General features: G+C 45.8%; 1 protein-coding gene across 1 annotated transcript in view; it reads left to right on the forward strand.

Annotated features, from left to right (window-relative positions):
• The first annotated feature begins 445 nt into the window (after nt 1-445).
• Nucleotides 446-13,065, forward strand: part of MECP2 (methyl-CpG binding protein 2) — a 267,519-nt gene continuing 254,899 nt past the window's right edge. The window contains exon 1 of the mRNA XM_078664600.1: nt 446-496. Within this exon, the coding sequence (XP_078520726.1) occupies nt 465-496 (32 nt within the window). The 5' untranslated portion in view covers nt 446-464. The remainder of the gene's footprint in view (nt 497-13,065) is intronic.

The following is a 13,065-nucleotide window of genomic DNA, read 5'->3' on the forward strand; positions in this document are numbered from 1 at the left end:
CAAGCCCCGCCCCCGTGTCGTACTGCATGGTCAGTTGAAGCACCCGCTTCCCGCTAGCTCGAGACCACCTCAGACCGTCCTAACGGTTTAATGTGCTCGCCGATCACATTCGCGCCCCGCCTCCTCCCTCTCCCGGGAGCCCCGCCCGCTCGGAAGTCTGCCCCTGCCTCTGAAGGGTTAGACTCCTCTGGTGACGTCGCCTGTGGCCACGCGAGTGCCCACCCCCTCCTTTCGCCCTCCTGTCAGTCAGCGTCCGGGCACGTGACGCCCTGGCCGAGCGCCTCGCGCGCCCCTTGGCTGCCGTGCCCGTTAGGCGGCGCCTCGGCATGGCCCGCGCGCGAGCTAGCGAGCGCGAGCCTCCGCGGTTCCCTCCCCTTCGCCGCTGCGGTCGCGCGCCGCCCCCTCTCCCGCCCGCCCCTGCCGCTCTCCTCCCTCCCTCAGTTCCTGTGGTAGCCGTTTTGAAAATGGCCGCCGCGCCGAACGGAGAAGAGCGACTGTGAGTGGGGGACCAAAAATAAAAACAATTTTTTTTTAATTTCCATTTTTTTTTTTCGGTTGAGCTTTTCGCTTGGCAGCCTGCTTGCGGCCCGCTTCGCGCACTGAGGAGAACCTGTACTAAATTTAAAAAAAATTCTAACTATGATGGGGTGGCGATGGAAATATTAAATAAGGAGGGGGTTGGTTAATGTCGGGGGTCTGGGCTGTTTCACCGCGCCTTTGGGGGGCCGGGGTATTTCCTCAGTGCGTCATGCGGACACCCAGCCACCCACCCCCCGAGCGGCGCGGGGAGCAGCCGGCGGCCTGCTGCAGCCCACACGCACTTGTTATTGCCGGGCCGCCCGCGGCGCCTGCTGCCTCCACATCACCATGTAAGGGGAGGGCGTAGGCTTCACGCCACCCGCAGCCTTGTATTTATGTCTTTTTAATCACAAATGTGTCAAAATCATGTGTGTCCGTGTGTGTAAACGTGTGCCTCAGCACAGAGGCGCATCTGTCAGAGCTGCCCGTCATGTGGACACTTTTAGGGTCTTCACGCCAAGGTCAAGCTTATCTTGCCATCCTGTTTGTAAATTGTAGCTGTGAAAGTGTGCGCCCTATACAGAATTAGTTTTTAGGGTGTACTTTGTGAAAGTGCCAGTACGCCAATGGTCCTTGGACTGGATTTGCTTATTTTGCTGCAATTTGGGAAACCCTCAGTGGGAACACATGCAACTTCTCAGAGCCTTTCAGTACTTCCCTCCTTCTGATCGATCACGCTTCGCTTCACAGGCGATGCAGAACACCCCTGAACTTTTCCTCTTGTCACTTGCTTCAACAGTCCCACAAAACAGTGTTTCTAAAGATCAGTCCGCTCACCGCCTCCTTACTTTGCTGCAATATATCATTCCCCTGAACATCTGTGCACATCTGTTCCTTCAAACTGCAGAATGTTGGCTTCCCACGCTTTCAATCCCTCAAATCGCTGTGTTTTCTGATGATGACTGTGCTCAGTGTCTGCATATCTTAACCATTTCTACACGTTTATACGAGCCCAACATTTTCAATTCTTTGGCCCAGAATTGCTACCCACGTGACGCTTTCCGCATTTGCATGTGTCAAGGGCTTAAACATTTGATTAAAGTCATTCGCTCTAATGTTTTTATGTTTGTTCGTATATCTTAGAGTGAAACTCCAATAAACGAAAACCCCTGTAATAGGACTGCTAGCTTAAAAGTTTACTTTGTTTATACAATATTCTGACAGTCTTCCTTTATCATCACCCCAGTTCACTGTAACCATCAGATCGACCATTGTTAAATAAACCCTTCACTGCACTATACATTGAGAAGATAAGGCGCTGTCACGTTTTCAATCCTGATAATTCTGTTGTGTCAAGTTATGGGGAATAGATTCTTTAGAAAGGCGAGTACCTGGTAGATCTATTGCTAACTATGTTCGGATGTTTTCAGTGAACATTGTGCGTCAGTTGCATTTCTCACACCACATGCTGCAAGTGTGTTATTGTGTCCACCTTCAGGGCTACAGGAATCGACCCAGAGATCTGCTAGCTCCTTTTACAACTTCAGTTCTGCCTTCTCTTAAGTCCCTCTTGTTCAATCACAGGCGAAGTGTTCTAGTAGTTTCTTTGGACATTTACAGTGACTTATTGTAACTACCTAATGAAAGCTTGTTGGGGACTGAAGCCTGCGCGTAAATAACAAAATCACAATGTTTAAGTCAGTCAGTCAAATTGGCTTTATTTCGATATAAAAATATCTTAAAAAGCAGTACATACACATTACAGCAAGAATAAAATGTTTAAGAGCGATTTGCAAACCAAAAAATACTTCCTAGGGAAAAATATAGCCTGCTAGTCTCCGGCCGAGCAGCACTCTAAACAGTTTTCAAAGTGCACATAAAGGCAACTGGGAACCTTTCCAGGAGGGCGGATGAGATGCCATGTGTGTTTCAAACCTATGTCGGAAGCCAATTCAATTAGTTTACATACACTTGCTTTGTAAATGCACAGGGACTCTCCGCCTTGCCTTAAGGTTATATTGCAAATACATGCATTGCAAGAAATGTGTCTGACTCATTGTAATGATAGTAAAGAGTAGGAGAGCGAGTAAAGATTGGAGGAATTCACATTCTGTTTTCATCAAGATGAGAACTTTAAAAGGCAAGTGTTACTGTGATCCAGTTTAATGGGATTAATTAAAGTGGTGGCACCTTCTTCCTAATGGTGATGAAAGAGACACGTAAGGTGGGAGATGCCACTTAGGGAAGAAAATGACAGCTTCAATTTTTCTTTTACCGTAGCCGTTTTGTGCTGATGTAAAATGTCTGCCACAATTAAGTCATTAAACTTAGTCGCTCAGTGCACTTCCGGTGTGATATGGTCACTCGTCGAAGGCAGTGTTTTCCAAACTGAATTGCTACTCGCCTTTTTGGTAGTTAGTGAAAGTACAAGAAATACATAAAGATGCCTTTAAACTCTGTATGTAATTCGTTACATTTGCTGCACTTCAAAGATCGGTCAAATGTCAGGATACGTCTTCTGATAATTGCTGATCGAACACATTGGTGTTTATAAACTAACTTTGCAATATGAGAAAGAAAAGTAAGGTAAATTATGTGACAATCTTGCTTGCTGAAGTACAGAGTATGTGAACAAAAAAGCTGTATGTTTATTGTAGTGCAACAACATTTAAACACCTGTAAATTAACTGTTCACGTTCAGAACCAAGCACGTTTTTTTCTAGTTCTGCAGTGTGATGGTAGCAAAGATTTTAATCGGATCAAAGCAAGACACTTTACTTGGTGATGCACTAATTATAAAAATCAATTGAAACCCAATTTCCACATATTAGCATGTGTATAGTTTAACCAGTCACACTATGTCTACAAATTTAGTGGCTATTTCAATAGAAAATGTGTGGTCTGTAAATGACGTTGTGCTGCCGCTCAATGCTTTAGTTACATTAAAGATATTGCCTGCCTCATGACCATTAAAGATAGGTGGATCACAAAAGTTTGTCGTTCTAAAAAGTGGGTTGTGGTTCTAAAGTTTGTAAGGCATTGTTCTGAACGCATCCTCATATCCTTTATGGTAAGGGGATACCTTTTCTTGCTTTGGCGCCTTCTCCTCATGCTGCTGCAGGCGCGCAGCGCTTTAAAATTTGCATTTTTTTACTCGTTTTGTATTGTTGTGTACATTGGGTGTTTTTTAATCAGGTTCTTACCTGTTTTTAATAGCGCGTTAGCGCCCTTATTCCTGCACCTTAATTGTGCCCCCCACCGCTTGCAGAAGCGGAGCGCTGTCACCGGGCATTAGGGTTTCTGGACAGGAAGTAGGGCCGCCATATTGGGGCTGCTGCCTTGCAGCGTGCCAATCCACTCAGCGCTCTAGTTCTCCGAGGGGAGAACGAGGAGGCTGTATTTAAGGCGAGCTGGTGGGAGCTGCTCGACCTTCATGGTAAGGGGATACCTTTCCTTGCTTTGGCGCCTTCTCCTCACGCTGCTGCAGGCGCGCAGCGCTTTAAAATTTGCATTTTTTTACTCGTTTTGTATTGTTGTGTACATTGGGTGTTTTTTAACCACTTGGCTGCTAAGGGTGGTCGATGAGCTTCATTGACTTTCCATTGAAATCAATGGAAAGTCCATGACGAGTTACCCTTGTCATTAGCGCTGAAGGGGTTAATCAGGTTCTTACCTGTTTTTAATAGCGCGTTAGCGCCCTCATTCCTGCACCTTAATTGTGCCCCCCACCGTTTCGGGCGGCGGGTGGGGCTCTGTTCTTCTAGTATGTGTAAATCTGGCGCACTTTTGGTGCGGTACACATGTGAGGAGTTGCGCTCTTTGAATTATAGAGAGAGTTGTTGCTGTTCTGTCTTTCCGGGCCGCCATAGGGGTAAGTCTCGTTGCCCGGGTTGTGGCTGGCGTCCTAACCGGGCTTTGTCTTCAACCCCGGCTAGTATCATAGCTGGCGCAGAGTATGCCTGCATGCTGCTAAATACCAGATCAGCGTGCAGTCATGCGCAAGACATCTTTGAGCTTCTCGAGACAGAGAAGCCACTCTGTTTAATGTTGACGGAGACTTGGTGGGGAGAATCCTCCAACCCTGATGTGGCAATGGCTATCCCGCCTGAGTACAACATCTTCAGGAAGGACAGAGCGAGGGGCAGGGGCGGTGGGGTCGCTCTGGTGGTGAGGAAGGGCACGTTGTGCACCGTCTTGCCCACGGAGGATATCCGTGGATCGGAATCGCTGGCTTTTTCACTCATGCTAGCGCCGCACCAGTCAGTGAAGGGGCTGTTGGTTTATCGACCCCCTGGCCCGCTCGGAACTTTTTTTGCCGACCTCGATTCGGTGCTGTTGGGTCTGGCTCTGAGAGCAGAACACTGCTTAGTGGCGGGGGATTTTAACATCCGGATGGATGATCCGTCTGACCCTGCTGCCATAAAGCTCTCTGAAGCCATGATTCCACTGGGCCTCATACCTCACCTGCAGGGGCCGACTCATGCTAAGGGGCATACCCTTGACCAGGTCTTTTCTACATCCCCTCTGGTGGTGAAAGAAATTTTCCCGGTCTTGTGGTCGGATCACTGGCTTGCCAAATTTGTGATCAGTGGCACTGCCAGGTTGTCCACCCCTGTCCCACAGCAACGGGGACGAGCTTTTAGAGCATTTAGTAGAGTGACCCCTGAGATGCTGGCTCAGGCGGCTTTGATTCACCCTTGTCCTCTCTCAGGTGAGCTGGAGAGGGACTTGGAGTCCTTGCAAGATTGGCTTACGGAGAGGCTTAATGACCTGGTCCCGATGCAGCCCCCCCGCTTGACATCAAAGCGGGTGTCGGCCCCTTGGTTTACTCCTGTACTGTGGGCTATGCGGCAGCAGTGCAAGGTAGCCGAAAGGGCCTGGCGGGCTCACTATGACAGCTTGGACAGGTCTGCCTATAAGGCTGTGGTTAAGGTCTACCACCGGGACATCCGCCTCGCAAAGAAGGCCTATCTCGCGGGGAGAATTGAAGCGGCCGGGAATTCCAGCAAGGAGATTTTTACCATCGTAAGAGAATTCATTTCCCCTCGGACCATCACATCGGAAGAGGTGCCCTTAGGCTCCTGGGCGGCGGATCTTGCCTGTTTTTTTACTAGCAAGATAAAACTTATACAGGACTCTTTTTCATCTGTAGGACCTGTTAGGCCGCCGGTGTCCGAGGTTGGTATGTTTTCCTCGGCTGCGCGGGGCGTTATGCTGGCCGAGTTTCCATCTTTGTCAGCCCCCGCCTCTCTAGCGCTTATGGGCAATTTAAAATCTGGTTCTCCGTTGAACCCTTGCCCAGCTAAACTTTTGGGTAAATTGGCGGAGGTAATCAACCCATTGGCGAACCCTCTCCTCAACCTATCGTTGAGTTTGGGAGTGGTTCCGTCAGAGTGGAAGAAGGCCATGGTCATTCCGCTACTTAAAAAACCTGGCCTTGACCCAAAGGTTCCAGCTAACTATAGGCCGATTTCGCTGCTGCCGGCCTTTGTAAAAATCTTGGAGAAGCACGTTCAGTCGGTGCTCTCCAATTTTTTGGAGTCCCACGAGATTCTGCATGACTCTCAGTCAGGCTTTCGCTCTAATCGTAGCACCGAGACCGCGCTCCTTGAGGTTTCTGAAACCATCAAAGGGGTGTTGGATACCGGGGGCAAAGTCATGCTGGTGTTGTTGGACTTGTCGGCGGCTTTTGACACCGTCCCCCATGATGGCCTTCTCGCAAGACTCTTTGAGATTGGTCTTCGGGGGACGGTGCTCAAATGGTTTTCGTCTTTTTTAGCCGGCCGCCGGCAGACGGTCTGGACACCACCTGACTCCGCCGTGATGCCGCCATTGGGAGTCGGGGTCCCTCAGGGCTCTATTCTGAGCCCGACCCTTTTTAACATCTTTATGACCCCACTGGCGGCGGTGGCGGAGTCATTTGGTGCCCGGATCGTGTCGTATGCCGACGACACCCAGCTCCTCTTCTCTTGCGAGAGGGGGGCTGACTTTGACGGGGAGAGTATCCGGAATTGCCTTGGGGCGGTGTTCACATGGTTCCAACTGAACAGCCTCAAGTGCAATTCCGATAAATCGGAGGTACTCTTCTTCGGGTGCGATATAGAGCCCAGCTGGCAGGCCTGGTGGCCCGTCGACATGTTCCCACCGTCCGACTCCTCCCCTATGGCTAAAAACTTGGGGGTTAAGATGGACAAGGGGTTGTCGATGAAAGCCCAGATTCTTGGGGTGACCGGCACCTGCTTTGGCCTATTAAAAATGCTGCGGAGGTTTCTGCCTCTTCTGTCAGAGGAGCATAGGAGGCTGACTGTGCAGGCTCTGATAGGCTCCAGGTTGGATTATGCCAACATTCTTTACCTGGGCCTACCAGAGTACCTGCTACAGCGGCTCCAAGTTGCGCAGAATGCGGCGGCCAGGGCCATTTTTGGTCTAAATAGACGCAGCAGCGTCTCTGGGCTACTGCTGGCGCTACATTGGCTACCCATCCGCAAACGGATTGCCTTTAAGGCTATGACCTTGGCCTATAAGGCGCTCCATGCGGTGGGGGCGAAGTATCTCCAAAAGAGACTGGCCTTTTACCATCCGGCTCGGTCGTTGAGGTCTGAATCTCTACTTTTGGCGGCGGTCCCTCGTGTTAAGAGGGCCCGCCTGGGTGGCCGTTCCTTTAGTTTGTTGGCCCCACAGATGTGGAATTCGTTGCCGCTCCCACTTCGGGGGGCTACCACTCTTCTTGAGTTTAGGAAAGGGCTCAAAACCTGGCTGTTCTCCCAGTAGGCCTCCAGGTTGTTCCTTTTTTTATTGTCTCTGTGCTGTTCATTTCTTTTAAACTGTGTTATGTTACTCTGCATTACTTCCCCTTACCTAAAGCGCCGGGACACTCTTTTTGAGTAACCGTTGCGCTATACAAAACTACAAATAACATAACATAACATAACATACGGCTAGTGACTTCGTTGTTGGACTCTCACTATTGTTTGGGAAACTTGAAAATGCCATTAAAAATAAATATGGATCAGCCGGGTGCTGAGGACGATGTCACAGTCAGAAGGGGTTACTACTACCAGAACCCAGGCGCTGTCTGCTAAATGTCTGGGAGCCAAACGACCTCACGCGCAGGGCAGAGCTGGGTTACAATGGGAATGATGATAGCCAAACGCAACATCGCACAGAAATGGGGCAGTGCAGAACAGCCCACTTTAACAGTATGGTGTAGAGACATGGATGCTGCCATGATAGCAGAAAGGCGGTGCTAAGCAACAGGGGATGCCCCAAAAAATGGTCCAAAATATGGGGTGCATGGAACGAGTATAGAGGGAACATCTGTGAACCACCTCCGGACCAAAATGATGATAGTGACGATTCTGAGGAATGAGTAAGGACTCAAAGCTCACTCAACGAAGTCCCATCCAGATGGCGATACAAATGTGTACCTGTGGTTTTGGCATAATTGAATGTGTATATGATACTATGATACGATACCCGATTATGTGGTTGTGGCTGAAATATGTGTATTACTTTACCTTTGAAACCTGAATAAAATATTAAAAAATAAAAAAAATATGGATCAAGAAAGTGTAATTTGAAGGCTCTATACTAAGAAATGTATTAATTGCATTAAGATGCAATGTGTAATTCCATGTTACCACAGTACAATATAATTTGAGAAATCTCTGTTTATTATCTTGCAAGTTCCATGCTCTGTCACTTTTCTGAAGAGAATAGTGGCCTTTGCTTAAGATATTTTGTACATCGCAGGTTTCACCCTTTGTGTATTTTAGTTTCTTTTAAGCACTCCAGCCACAGTGCTGTTTGCCACCTTCGGTGCTTGGAGGAGTTAGAAGTTGGAGACAAGTTGTTGCCTCAGATAAGTCATAGGGGCGGGAGCATACATTGAAAGTGATCAGTAATTTCAACAGGGCAGTGTCTGGGAATGCCTACGATGGGGAGGTGTAAGGCTTTAAGGTTAAGATCTGTGCATTATAATAGGCAAGTCTTTGGTGTCTGGCTAGTGACCACACCAGTAAGTGAATACACATGAATATGAAGTGTGGCAGAATTCTGTGAAGTCCAGTTCTTGTGTTGTGATTTCAGATACACAATTTAGTTTATAGCTTCTACATAGGAACAACAGCATAGCATAAATCATATAGGCTGCTCTGGCCAGAGAAAGCTATTTTTTACCATTGTTTAGGCAGGAAGGGGCCTTAGGGTCCCTCACACTTTGCCTGTTGTGCAGTGCTTTCCAAATGTGTTAGAACCACACCCAGGTTTAAAACAAACACGTGATCCACCTACCTTAATGGACATGAGGCAGGTGTTTTTTGAATGTAACTAGAGCATCATGTGGTAGCACGTTGTCATTTGGAGACCGCACATTTTCAATTGAAATGGCCACTAAATTTGCACAGACCTACAGTTTACTTATATAACTGTGTAACACACCAATGTTAATGTGTGAAACTCGGGTTTCTGTAAATATGTATCATTTGTGCATCAACAAGTGTCTTGATTTGTTTTGATGCCATTAAAATCTCGGTTTACAGAACTCTTCAGAATTACAAAAAAAAAGCTACGTTTTTGGTTTCCTAACTGCTGGATGCATACAGTTTATCTACAGATATTTACATTTTGTTGTATATTGCAGAAAACGACATCCTCCATTGTCACACAATTCACTTTGAAAACTCCATTCACTTTGCGTTCTGAGAAATAAAAGTAAACACCAGTCCCCATGTTAAAAGAATAAAGAATCCTGACGTTTGACCCCTGTCTTAAAAATCACCACAGATGTGACAAGTTAAACACCGCATTTAATGGAATCTTTATTGCTTTGACTATTGCGATTCACCAAAAATCAGGTCATTACCCATAGTTTGGTAAACTGCTGTAGTGAGTTAGGGCCCCTCCGCACACTCAACAATGGAATTCCAGAGCGTACCACCCCCTCATATGTCTGTGCACCTTTAGAATTGAGTGTTTGCTACACTGTTGTATCAGTATTGCCAAATGCAGGTAGATGGACTGTGTGTGTACCCATATACACTTTGAGTTAGATAGAGATTGCATGTACTGGTAATTTTTTGTTTCAATCCATACTTTGTTTGCAATTGATTTTGTAATTATTTATTGTATCCCATAACTTTAAGTCTCATTTTATGGATTACAGCCAAATGTTCTCCCTCCGTCTCTTTTTCTAATTGTGGGTGCAGGTGTTATCTATAGCCACCTGGATTTCAGGGCCAGTTGAAGCGCATACCACAAAATGTTCCTTAGATATTTTTTTTTGCACAGGTCCCACATCAAAATCTGCAGTTGATATCATTTTCCTTTGCATGTGTGATGCAGTGGAACAGTTGCAATGTCGAGGTAAATATGATGGGTGCCAGGCACTTTTGGCACTGCTCAGGCTGCAGTGATTCATTCCAGTCTACCAAGCACAATCTTTGGGTAAATCGGAAAGAATAGTTTTAAGTAATGCTTTTTGTGTCATAGATGTGTTTGCTGTTAATAATCTCTTTTCTGCAGTGGTACCTTGAATTTTCTCAGAAGTATCAAGTAATTCCAGTTTTTATGGTCTGGATTGACAGAAGAGCTTTTGCAAGGCAATTATGTGAGAATAACCAGGAGAGTGGCTTTGGCTCCGCCCACATTTTGGGAGCCAGAAGTACGTTTTGATTGGGCAGAAGTTGTGTGCTACCACAAACACGTGCTTGCTCTCCACACAGCTGTGATTATTTTGTTTATATATCCAGCTGCCTGAGCTTGAATTTGCAGGGGCACACATGTTACACTGTGTTACTATTAAAGTGTCATTGATAACTAGATCATTTGCAACAGCACAGATGGACGGAGAACGATCATTAATGTACTTGGATATTTGGTCTGGCTTGACAGTGCCACTGTCACCTGACTTTTTAACCTACACCAATATTATTCTCTAGTGCTTTGCTTCCACACAAATACATAGCCATTCCCACGCTATCTACTTGTAATGCTTTACATTACTATACAACATTCGTTTCCAGCCAGGCTTAATGGCATTTCCAATGTTTGTTAGTTTTTGTATCAATATTAATTTCCGTTTTTTTGTGCTGTTCTGTTTTTTTTTTTTCCCAATGCAAAACCGTGATGTTAATTTGAGCTAGGAATTGTGAAGTTTCATCTGGTGACTGATTGCGGCTATTACTATCTTTGGCAAAACAAGTGTTGGTGCATGAGCCTTCTTACGCTAACAAGACTGTCACTAATGCGCACATATGTCATTTGTGAAGCACATGGCTATCTAACCTGTGTCTGTGGTTCTAGTTGTAATAGCGACCGGGGAGACTTTATTATTGACCCTGCCTTTCAACTGAGGAAGGAAGCAAGCTGTATGAAACGCACAATTATTGATTTAAGTCGCAGGAGCCCTCGGAGACTCAGCGTGCAGGATCCTAGGGGAACCCTCCATTAAGGATGTTATTGGCAGCGTGTTTCTACAATACTTGAAGGGCTTCTATCCTTGTGCTTATATGTGTACTCTGCATACAAACATAGCTAGCGGTGTACACGCGTCTCCCTTTCAGTTACATGCCAAGGTTTAAAATAGAACAAGACATTTTAGAAGGGTATACGTGGATTGTCATTGATTCGGTCTCGGACTCTCAACAAACATTAACAATATGAAAGCTACAGAAAGACAACCCAGTTAGGTGTATACATTAGACCCAAAGACAGAAACGTTGCAAACTACTAGTGGTTTTACTTCCTGCAGCTTTCCGCACGCTTGTCTGCTACAGAGTCTTTTAAAACAAAGTGCCCCTCTGATTCCCTCGTCTTTGATGGTGGTCTCTCAATGCAGAGGGGAGTGCTGAGCGACTTGGATCATGCTGAGCAGATCCCTATTCGTGCTTATTGCTGTTTCTTGAAAGTCTCATATGATAAACATACATTAGTGTGTGAGCAAGATGAATGTTATGACATCTCATCAGGGACAGTTGTTGAAGGATTGTCATCTTTAGTCACATCATGTACCTCCAGCCATAGACGCCGGAGACCTACGTTCAGTTCTTGGTCTTCCTGTGAGCAGATTTGGACCAGTGAGTTATTGCACAGCACTATCACCTTTTGACTGCTCCTTATGCTTTCCTCTTTGTCACCTCATCTATCCCCGTTCTTTATTCTGCATCACGACAAACATATATGAAGAATTCACCTCCTTTATGTGTAGTTAACATATGATGATAGCATATCCTAGCATTTTATGAAGTTCTGTGTTGACACCGTATCGTACATGTGAGGAATGTGTATTGTGCACCTCTGTGAGCAATGGGCATTGTGCACCTGGTAATAACACTTCTTCCTTGCACACAATCTGGCCTTGAGGAGTCTGAGCTTACTTTTAAGGTTGGTATTTTCATTTGGAAAAATTGTGTACAAGGTAAGACAGCTGTCGGTGCTGGGAGCTGTCTCATTTCTAGTCTCTGTCCTTGTAAACCTCTGCCCAGTGAGGATGGTTTCAATGTGCAGTCTGCACTTTACTGTTCATTCGTTTGTTGCCAACTTTTGGCTGTTGACCATTCCATCCTACTTCCATATCTTGTGGTTGGGCTACCAAGCATGACTCTGAGCTGCATCTAGTCCTCTTTAGGTTGTGCTGCTGTGCAAAATCATTAAAACATTGACAATGGCAAATAGTTTTGCATTGGCAACACCTATTGGCTTTAACAATGCTTGTTTGACCAGCTGCCCTTAAAGAGAGCAGCTAGATCTTCTGTATGTGGCCTCCAACAAGGCTCTTGTCTTTCACTCTTCAAGCTGTCTGCCCATCCTCATGAGATTTGCCCTTAATCACACTACTCTCTGCTTGACTTCTATACAGATAAAAACTTAATTCTCCTCTTTGAGTCCTAGTTCAGACTACTCTTATGCATGATCTTCACCATGTTTCTTAGAAACAAATTGCAGTATAACCTTTCATACACATGCATGCCCAGTGTCCGTCATCTTTTACGCTCAAAGCAGTGCTATGAGGTTAGACTTACTATTATGCACTCCTTTGAGGGTAAAGCTTTGTTCTGGATTCCTTCTTGAAATAGATGACCGTGCTCAGGAAAAAATTGTTGAATTTTAGAAAGTATAATTCTTCTTGCCAGGTGGAGTTCGCATAGGTGGAAGAAAACAATGCAAGTCTGAATTCTCTTTTTTGTTTTGGTATCATAAAATATGTAAGCATTTCCTCATAAGTAGATTTGGTGATCAAATTTAAGAGGTAAGCTTTCGTTGCCCTACTTGGTCATGTGGTCTGTGCTTTTGTACCAAGAAATCTACCTTTGATCTCAGGCACATCATTTTAACCAATGTGCATTTTCTAAGAACCCTGATGGCGTGGTGGGAATTGCTTTATTTTTGCAGGTTTTTCTTGTTTCTTTTTTTGCAGGCTATGACTGAAATACACATTTGCCTTGAATAGAGGCCTATCTGAAAGAGACACGTTAGTGATAGATTCCTTACCTTAGAATATCCCCAGGCGTCAAACTGGATCTGGAAAGTTTTGCTTAGGAGTACCCT

This window comes from Lissotriton helveticus, chromosome 10, assembly GCF_964261635.1.
Source record: "Lissotriton helveticus chromosome 10, aLisHel1.1, whole genome shotgun sequence".
In the NCBI taxonomy this organism is placed as follows: Eukaryota; Metazoa; Chordata; class Amphibia; order Caudata; family Salamandridae; genus Lissotriton; species Lissotriton helveticus.